The sequence below is a fragment of the Brienomyrus brachyistius genome, chromosome 18 (assembly GCF_023856365.1).
Source record: "Brienomyrus brachyistius isolate T26 chromosome 18, BBRACH_0.4, whole genome shotgun sequence".
Classification (NCBI taxonomy): Eukaryota; Metazoa; Chordata; class Actinopteri; order Osteoglossiformes; family Mormyridae; genus Brienomyrus; species Brienomyrus brachyistius.
This window is the reverse complement of record NC_064550.1, coordinates 19,539,598-19,549,489: the sequence shown is the minus strand read 5'-3', so window position 1 is coordinate 19,549,489 and position 9,892 is coordinate 19,539,598. Positions and strand designations below refer to the sequence as shown.

The window sequence follows — 9,892 nt, the reverse complement described above, 5'->3', positions numbered from 1 at the left end:
CTGCTTAGGGCAGTGAGCGGTCAGGAAATGCACAATTCACAGCTGAAAGAGAAAAGCGCTTATGGGAGTTTTACGTATGCAAAAATGTTGTGAGGGCAGAAAGAAAAATGATTGGTTTAGAGAGATAACCAATCAGATTGTAGAGGAGGTGGGACCAACCAGTCGGATGTCTTAGTCCCTCCTCGTCTAGTTGCTTGGACTCGCCTCCTCTACAATATGATTGGTTATCTCTCTCAAACAACTGTTATTTGTCCTTTAAGGGCCTTCAAAGTCGTTCTTTAATGATGGTACTAGCGCCAGTCTACTTTAGGTGCTCATACATTGTCTTTTCATGTATATCTGTTTTCTTTTTTGAGATGTTGGTTGGACAATGACTGACTGAACTCCAGGTTATTCATCTTTTGTCTACCACAGACCCTGACCCACAGAGGATGACCTGGGCCCTGTTTCACGAAAAGGGATTTCTTTTTTAGCCGGATAACTTGTTGGATTTAAGGTAGACTGGGCTAAATGTATTTGAGCAATGATAAAGTCCATCTAGCTCTGACTACCTTAAATCTGGCTAAGCAAGAAATCCTGCTTCGTAGAACAATCCCCCTGGACATTGCACACTGAAGGAGCACAATACAAAGGCGTCTTATCACTGGTGTTTTCACAACCCGCCTCCCCCCACCCCCCCTTCTCACACACACACACACACACACACACACACACACACACACACACACACACACACACACACACACACACACACACACACACACCCACCACCACCAAAAAAAACAAAACCGAAAGATAAAGAACACAAAATGTTTTAGTGCGGCTAACATTTTTCACAGGAAAAATTAAAAACCGAAAGTGACATTTTGACAATCACCAAGCCTCAGAGTTCTAAACAGCTAAAACACGGACGAGGAAAGATCACTGGATGAGCACCACAGCTATTTTTTTTTTACTTTTTTTTTTTTTTTTTAATGCTACAGCTATTTACAGATAGTACAAAAACCTGACAGTAGTTCACAGAAAAAAAAACACATAACTCCATTTTTTTTGGATTAAGTAGTCATTACAAGATCCTGTATTCCCAAATGCAATACCTCTCACCCAAAATCAGGTGGCAGTATTCCTGTATCCCCCTGGATCCCTCCCTTTCTCTTCTCAGTCCACGGGGGTGTTGGGTTCTATGTAGCCCATATAATCAGGGAATTCCTTCCCCACTCCCCCTACTAAAATCAAACAAGGACACTAAGCAGGACGTTATGAAGCTATAGATTTTTTGGGCAACATTAGGTGAATCATGAATCATGTATCGTTTTCAAGGGTTGGTTTCAGTTTACGAGGTGAACAAACAAGATTGATCTGGAAAGCAGGGTCCTGTGGCGCACTAGACCTCATTTGTGACTCACATAAGATGACACAGTGTAATATACATCAGCAGTAGACATCATATGCAGGAATAACCAGCACTGACAGGATGAGGAATCCATTTTCCTTCCAAGTAATGGCCCTTTTTAAAGAGCCTGGTTTCGGACACAGAGAATTCTACAGCTTCCAAATAAACTCAAACGTCAGTCAGCGAGAATTCCTGAAAGGCTGCATTTAAATAACCAAATATATATAATATGTACATAAAATCGGTGGATCAGTTTACACTTGAGATGGCAATTGGAGTTTGTAAGGAAAAAAAAAAAAAACGAGTCGCAGAAACGTATAAAAAGCTGATGGAACTCTTTGGGTCCACAAAGAGGACCCCCCCCCCCCCCCCCCGTGTGCCACGATATGAAAAAGAATTTGGCCACCCCAAGTCCATCCCACCTCACCCCCTCCGGCAGCTAATGGTTCCCCATGTCGCCCATGTTCCTCCTCTTCCTCCTCTTCCTCCCTCTAGTTCCTCACATCCATGTACTTCTCACCCTTTACTCCAGGAAACAAAAAAAAAAATCAATCGGGTTGGGGGGGAGAGAACAGTGTACACGTGAACGTCATGTTTCTGCGGACTCTGTGGATGCTCTGTGGAACTTTTTAAACGTGACGCGAACGCATGGGACGCCTTCATTCTGTAGCGCAGCGCCAGCCCGACCCTTATCAGGATTCTAAGCAAAACTGGACTAACCTAGCTGTCATTTGTCATCTTTCTTCCCATTGTGATAGGCTGACCAGATAGGGCGCCCCCTGGTGGCCGCTGGGCCCTAAGCAGCTGCCTAGTTCACTTATGCCTTGGAATGATATGCGGATGCATCATCTACAGCGTTGGGGCAAGTGAGGTATCCTAGCTACTCTGATCATTCTTTAGCTACTGTGGAGACAGAACATCACAGAAACCAAAGATAGATGAAGCTCTACACATAACTACATCCCATGGCCTCTGGTTTCTATAGTTACCTGGTCAGCAGAGACCTTCTTTTCACCATTGACGCCCTTCAGAAGAACAGCCCCCTCGTTCTTCTCGGACTTCATCTCCACCACGATTTCCGCTTTGTTGGTCTTCTCTGTGGTGCTGCAGGGAAGCAAGTTTCATACTCACTGCCGGTGTCTCTACACCGCACTAACCCCGAGGAGCTAAACTCCACAAACGCTGTAGTACGCATAGCGCTGGTTTCACTAGACCGGTGACACTGAGGTGAAGGCGATGCAACAGGAAGGAAGATGCACTCACATGTCCTGCTTGCCCACACGACCGCAGGGGATCTTGCCCTTCTTGTACAGGAAGTACAACACGCTACCCAGGATGGCCAACAGGAGTATGCAGACAATAATGACCACAATGATGATGCCGTTGCCCTCTAGTGGATAGAGAGAGAGTCACAGGTTAGTGTCTCTTGCAAAATCACCCAGCCCTACATTACTTCCACCTCTAGATTGTACTTAATCTCCATAGCTGGCAGTCAAGCCATTTTGCCAAAATTCAGGTACTATACAAAGATGAGTGTTTGCTTCTTAATGAGTATCCTAAACTGATGTCAGTTAGTTACATTTACCACAAGGGGGCAGTCTGACCCACTGCATCTACAGATTACAGGTCAAGCAGCCATTGGTGCCTTTTTGTGTTGTTGTTTCTTGCATCTATTTTATGTACGCACTGCAGAAGAATCTCCCTACGCAGTATAATGTATTTGCAAAGGATTCAAAAAAACGTAGTGATGGGAATTGGTGTCTCTCGTTTACGCAAAGTGTCGGATTGTATGCCTGGCTACGGACTGGCATCTCCTCGCTTCTCTGTGCTACTTTGGAAGGCTACAGGCACACTGTTCACCACAGGAGGTTCTCACACCGCATTGTCAAGCCGCAGCGGGACTGGGGCAGGGTCCCTTTGAGTGACACGTTTTCTGACCAATCACAGACAGCGGCTGCAGAGCCCGATGGGATCATGATAAGTAAAACTGCCAGACCCACAGCATGCCGAACAAACGCCCACCGCAAAGTCAGTCGACGTCTCCTGCGGGCCGGTGTGAAGCCACTACAAAGAACCATTCTTGTTCCGCACTGTGATGCCATTGTTTCATGCTATTCATACTCACCCTTGTAAAAGACTCAACAAAAGTCTGGGAATGCTTTATAGGGACAAAGCGACCGCACAAAATTCATAAAACAAAGCGCCGGCCCTATGTCTCTTTAGTAACAGCTGTCTTGGTCTTTTTTGTGAGCTAAGGGTTACACATAATTTAACTCAATTTATACATTTAGCCGGGAAAAATTGGTTTTTGGCTTGTGGGCCGCTTCCAGAACACTGCTCCCTGTCCCGTGAATGAGTCCGCGGGCGTCCGATTGAGGCGATCTGTCCGCCCGTCGGCAAACCGCTTCCGCTGGCTGAAGTCACAGATTCCGCAGCCGGCTCCAAGGAGATGTTGTTTTGTCTTTTTTTCCCTTCTTTTCAATAAAGTTGTGTGTAGCAGAAAGTCAAAGTGTTTCCCCCATGGGGCCTGATCTGAAATAGAGCTTAGATTTTTTTTTTCTTCCCACAGACAAGTGATGTTGGTGTATTATCTCACCTGGGCTGTTGACAGTAGCGGGGGTTACCAAGGGAACTGTAAAATACAGCAGCGGTATTACCTCCATGCTCAAACGATGCTTAAATCCACAGTATATTAACATAGTCAAACAAATAATATTTACACAGCTATAGATACAGTTAAGTCCAGAAGTATTTGGACAGTGGCACAATTTTTATAATTCTGACTCCACTACAATGGATTTGAAATGATGTGACGCGACTGTCGACTTTCAGCCTTAATTCAAGGGTTTTAACGAAAATATTACTCAGCCATTTAGGATTTACAGCCATTTTTATAGACAGTTCCCTCATTTTCAGTGGCTCAAGTAAATGAAAGTAATCATAAATAAATGGCTGAAATAAATCTTAAATTTTAATTCTAGTCTGTTAAGGTATGGACCTAACTATACTTCAGCAATTAAATGAAAATATTTAATAGTGTAAGAAAATTAAAAATGTATATTTTTACAAAGGTAAATCTCTGCTACTAATTTATAACCAATAAAAAAAAATAAATCAAGAGTAAGCTGCAGTAACTCCTAGTCAGCACTGGGGGAGCTATGCGCCACTAGTCACTCAGTGGGTGGGACTCACTGGCTTTGATGCTGAAGGACTTCCCCTCCGCGCCCAAATAGTTGGTGGTGTTGCAGGAGGCGGTGATGCCAGAGGTCACCTTGACGGTCACCACGCTCTGAACCCAACTGGTGGTCACCTTGCTGGACACCTCGCGCCAGTTCTGGCAAACAAGCACGATATGGGGGACCGTCAACAGTTGCATGTCTATTGTCCCTAGCAATAGGAATGGCACCAGGCACAACAGGACTTCTCATGGCCGACAAGCACCATCTGGACAAGCGACTGTCTCTTTTCATAGTCCCTGGCTATGACGCTTGCATCGGGACTTTGTTGGATTGTGTATTTCTAAGTTTAATAATACGGTCTGAGACTTTTCACTGGGATTTACTGTGACTCGTCTTAATCTGTAGCATATTTGTCCCACGAGAATTTTAACCAGAGAAAATTAAAAACTGGAGCAAAGAATATGTAGATTTTATGAAGAATAACTGGAATGCAGAGGGCGGCATGGTGGTGCAGTGGTTAGCACTGTTGCCTCACACCTCTGGGCCCCGGGTTCGAGTCTCTGCCTGGGTCACATGTGTGTGGAGTTTGCATGTTCTCCCCATGTTGTCGTGGGGATTCCTTCGGGTACTCCGGTTTCCCCCCACAGTCCTAAAACATGCTGAGGCTAATTGGAGTTGCTAAATTGCCCGTAGGTGTGCATGTGTGAGTGACTGGTGTGTGCGTGTGCCCTGCGATGGGCTGGCCCCCATCCTGGGTTGTTCCCTGCCCATTGCTTCCAGGATAGGCTCCGGATGATGGGATTTTCTGCCCTTCGGGCTGCATTAATGCTGGCTGATCAGGTCCCTTTCACTAAGCTGACGTGGCCATAAACTTCACAGTTACTTCACTTGTGGCTGATCAGAGCAGCTATAGGAGGGCAGAAATGACAGTATCCTATGATGGTGCCAAGTTTCAAGTTACTAACCTACAACCACCCATTCTGCTACTGATATTTGTTGCTGCCACGAGGCTGTGTGCTTACTTATACACGTGTCAGCCATGCGCGTGGCTTAGGTAGTCAGTTCTTTTAATTCAGTGTTTCCCAACCCGGTCCTCAGTCGGTTCACATTTTTGCTTCCTCACAGCTCCTACAGCATAAACGTGGATTTTCTGTGGGTCCCCGGGGACCGGACTGAGAATCACTGCTTTAATTAAGGGTGTCCACATAGTACTGTGTTTGCCCAATGCATGGTAGGGCAGGGAAGATCCCTGGGTCGGTGGGGCCATCGCTGGGGCTCTGTGATGCTTTCGGGATGCAGGCCTGAATCACTCTCGGGAAGCAGCGAAAATGAGCCAAAAGCTCGCCGATACCTCGGTGCCAAGGATGGTCCAGGAGACTGTAGGTGGAGGAATGCCCCAAGCCTCACAGCTCAGGTTCACAAACGCCTCAAAGTTCTCCTCCATCTCCGTCATCGTGTCCGCGTCATTCATCTCTGGCGGTCCTGGAGGGGTGGAGTCATGGCGTCACGATGTCACTCATCAATCTTCCTTGCCCAAGGCAATTCATACGCGCAATAATCCCATCTGCCGATCAGCCTTCTGTTTAATCATTTCATTTTTAGTTCACTACCTAATGCTTGCACTCAGTTAAATGCCATGTGGAGCCCCAAGCAAGCTTGAAATCGGCTTGCTAAGTCAGCACACCCTCAGAAGACAGCACCCTAGGGGACAGCCTATGTTGCCTAATGGGTCGACCAGCATTGCTGTAGTTCCACAAAACATCAGTTAAATACAGCTACAGCTCTGGAAAAAATTAAAAGACAACTTTATGTTTTAAAAAAAAACTTAATTTTAAAACCTTAGTTTAACCAGGGTTCTGCTAGCAGAAAACTACACTAAGAAGCAGGTTGCTTCCAGGCTCAAAGATTCCCAGACAGCAGGTCACAAGAATAAGGTGAAGCAGGAGACACTGGGAACGACCAGAAAGCAGCCAGGTAGAGGGTGGAAGTGACTCTCTAATGGCAGAGATGACTGTTAACTTATCCGACAGTTTCTCATGAATCGGAGGATGACATCAAGTGATCTTCGATAGGAATGTGATACATTAAGTGCAGGTGTGAGGTGCACTGCTAGGACAGTTCATATCAGGCTCCTAGATACAGGACTGAAGACCCATAAAGCAAGGAAGAAGCCCTTCATTAATGAGAAACAGAGAAGAACTAGGTTGCAGTTTGCAAAAAAAAAAAAATGAAATGTATATTTTACACACACGCTTTACCATAAATCAAGAAAGGAGTGAAACTGAAAATTATACTGTGGTCTCTTCATTTTTCCCAGAGCTGTATATATTTGAGCAGGTCCAGCCTGGATTATTCACCAACTGTGGCACTTGGGGTAAACGGAGGCAAATAAGTAACAGTGAAACACACATATGACCCAGCTACCGAGGGCCCAAGAAATTACTGGTATCAAAACATGAAATATAATCACATGTGAGCTTCTGTCAGACCATCTGGGGCCTCAGCCCAGAAGCTCTGCATTAACAGCTCACCCTGGACGACGATGTGCACCACCCCGATGGATTTAAGCCCAGCCAGAGCTGGAGTTGACACCTCACAGATGTACTCCCCTGCCATGTCGAACGTGACGTCCTTCAAGAGCAGGGCATGCTCCCAGCCAACCTGCCGGCCATCCTGGTCAGAGAGAGCAGACGGACAAATGATAGGACAGAGGTAGGGCTTTGGAGTAGGATTATACATTATGATGCAGTAGAGTGTAAGCGCAACATCACAATGTCTCCATGGAAACACCTCAAAGGTGCTACAGCATAGTTTTCGCTAACTATTTCCAATGAAAACGCAGGTAAGATGAGAGTTTCCATATAGTCTGTGAGGAAGTGTCTGTCACATTAAAAATACAGCCATAACAAATCATGCAAAACAACTGAGCCTCCATATCAGCTCACACATGGCACAGACCAGGCTGTTTGGGGATCTCTACAGGACAGCGACGTCCCACCTTGAACCATACGACGCTGGTCTCCAAGGACGATGAGGCATTACAAGTGGCTATCAGACTGTCTCCCTTGGAAACGATCTCTGATTCTTTAGGGACCACTATGGCAGGATCCATGTCTGCGAAGGATGGGGGGAGGGGGGAGGGGTATTCCATTAGCACTGCCGGGAGTGGGTAGGGTCAATGGCATTCCTGCAGCTACAGAAGGCAGGTCATGGGCAGGATGGGATGAATTAGGCTAGGTCAGAGGTATTCCTTTGGAATCGAGGGCGGGGCAAGGACAGGATTGGATGAAGTGAGCAGGGGTGCGGTCAGGGGCGGGGCCATAGGTGGGGTTAGAGGCGGGACAGAGGGCTGATCATCACTCACAGTGGACTTTCAGCTGCAGTTCCCCAGTCACTTCCTCGTACGTGTCCAGATCCAGCGAGCGACACTGGTAGACATCGCTCTCTTCCCGGGTCACTGCCGGCAGCTTCAGAAGGTCCAGATTGTAGTCCAGATCGATCTCCGGATGCTGCGGCACAACATAAATCGATGATTTAATTAGCCACAGTACATACAAACCAAATTTTGAAATGTGTTTTTTTAATAGAGATTTGAAGTTTATGAACTGAAAGAAAATGGGTTGTAAATTAACTAATACAATAAAATGGGATAAAGAGTGACAGCATCATCACTCAGGGTAGCATGTTAAGCACTATGAATTTTATCACCCTGCCTTTAAGGCGGTGAGGCTGTTCACCCCCTGAATTTGTATTTTAAGCCCTAACAAAGCCTAGCATTGACCCCCTCCAACCCAAAGCACTTCTCCAGAAGATTTATGGCTGACACCAAAGAAGCAGGTGGGGAGGGGGGCTTCTTACGTGCTTTCGGGAGAATGTGAAAGGAGGTGGGGGGTTGCCATCGCCCCGGCAACGGAGAACCACCGTGTCCCCCTCTTTTACGAGCCCCGCCGGTGATTCCTTCCAGATATTGACCTCGGTGGTGGGGTCTGTGTGGGAGAAAAGGGAGACCCAGGATCTATCGTAACGGAACGTGCTCATGGACCGACCCGGAAGAGCTGATGTTGCGGGAGACGGAACTCACAGTGCACAGTGATGTTGACGGGGCTGGACTCGGCTGTCCTGACACCCCCGGGGATGAGGTAGGTGACCCGGCAGTGGAAGTGGGCGTCCTTGTCTTCCTTGGACACCTTGTAGTGCAGATTGCTCTGTATGCTGAACAGACCGCTGGACTCGCGTGTAACCAGTGTCACCACGTTGACCACTGGGGGGCGCAAGCACACATGTCAACATACAACCATGGTAGCCACACGCTTGGAGTAAACCACCCCCCCCCCCCAGCAAACAAGCAGCTTTAAACACAATGACAAACACATTAACACACATGTAAACAAACACAGAATACGCACATGCGCCCACACACGCGAGCGAACACCTACGTCAACAAGCACACAAACATCAGTGCTAACATACACAGAAAACACACCTGCATAAACACATCTAAACAACCCAAACAAGGGACATTCGTATTTTCACAAGTATACACAAGCCCACACTGGTCACCAGTCACAGCCCACAAACAAGCGGCGCATGATCCAGCCATAAAAATTCCTCATATTATCATAATCGGCTTATCCCGTGCCGGCACATGCTGACAAATCGAATGCGCAATGACTAATTTATTGCTAAATGGTGCTTTAATTTCGACTCCTGGACACTCCACATTGTGTCAAGGTCTTGCAGTTGCCAGCCGACAGAGGCGACGTCACAGATGAGGGGTACAGCTCACCATTAGCCTTGGAAAGCAGAAGGGTGTCATCTCGGTACCACGAGATGTTGGGTCTGGGGTAGCCTTCTCTGACCTCACAGGATGCAATCTGTGGGGTGGGGGGGAGGGATTTGACACTTGACGGGCGGCACAGATTTCCTTCCACAGTAACAGTTTTAACTGAGGGAGCTCAGGCCAGGGGTGTAGGGGCTGGGGTTTATTTTGCCATCAATAAATAGACCTTTGCATTTACATTATGTTGTGTTCTGTCTTCTCAAACTCTATGCCTTGGCTCAGCCAGCCCCCTCCCCCTCCATAAGTGAGAAAATATGCACCCTTCAACCTCCCCCATCTTGCTTGACAACTTTGATAACTGTCATCCATGGTCAGACTGGCCACCAACGACAAACTGGCTCACATCCTCGCACCTCCAGCAGTTGAAGGGCCAGGCAGAGCGACGCGAGCAGAGGTGGCCCGTACCTTCGAGGGGTGTTCGTTATTCACTGAGATTCCGGAGTAGAAGCCCTCGATCGCTGGCGGTTCGGGGGGGTCTGT

At 47.2% G+C, this 9,892-nt stretch overlaps 1 protein-coding gene across 2 annotated transcripts in view; it reads right to left on the bottom strand.

Moving 5' to 3' along the window:
• Positions 1-1,764: 1,764 nt before the first annotated feature.
• mcama (melanoma cell adhesion molecule a) overlaps positions 1,765-9,892 on the bottom strand; it is a 42,838-nt gene continuing 34,710 nt past the window's right edge. Inside the window, exons 4-16 of one of the 2 annotated variants that reach the window (XM_048984574.1) lie at positions 9,818-9,888; positions 9,359-9,446; positions 8,654-8,833; positions 8,431-8,558; positions 7,937-8,081; positions 7,571-7,686; positions 7,104-7,245; positions 5,924-6,054; positions 4,586-4,727; positions 3,990-4,025; positions 2,657-2,783; positions 2,383-2,497; positions 1,765-1,914 (exon numbers count right to left, since the gene is read on the bottom strand). In XM_048984574.1, the coding sequence (XP_048840531.1) occupies positions 1,885-1,914; positions 2,383-2,497; positions 2,657-2,783; positions 3,990-4,025; positions 4,586-4,727; positions 5,924-6,054; positions 7,104-7,245; positions 7,571-7,686; positions 7,937-8,081; positions 8,431-8,558; positions 8,654-8,833; positions 9,359-9,446; positions 9,818-9,888 (1,451 nt within the window). In that variant the 3' untranslated portion in view covers positions 1,765-1,884. Of the gene's footprint in view, positions 1,920-2,382; positions 2,498-2,656; positions 2,784-3,989; positions 4,026-4,585; positions 4,728-5,923; positions 6,055-7,103; positions 7,246-7,570; positions 7,687-7,936; positions 8,082-8,430; positions 8,559-8,653; positions 8,834-9,358; positions 9,447-9,817; positions 9,889-9,892 lie in introns of both variants that reach the window. The other variant, XM_048984575.1, reaches the window with a different exon arrangement.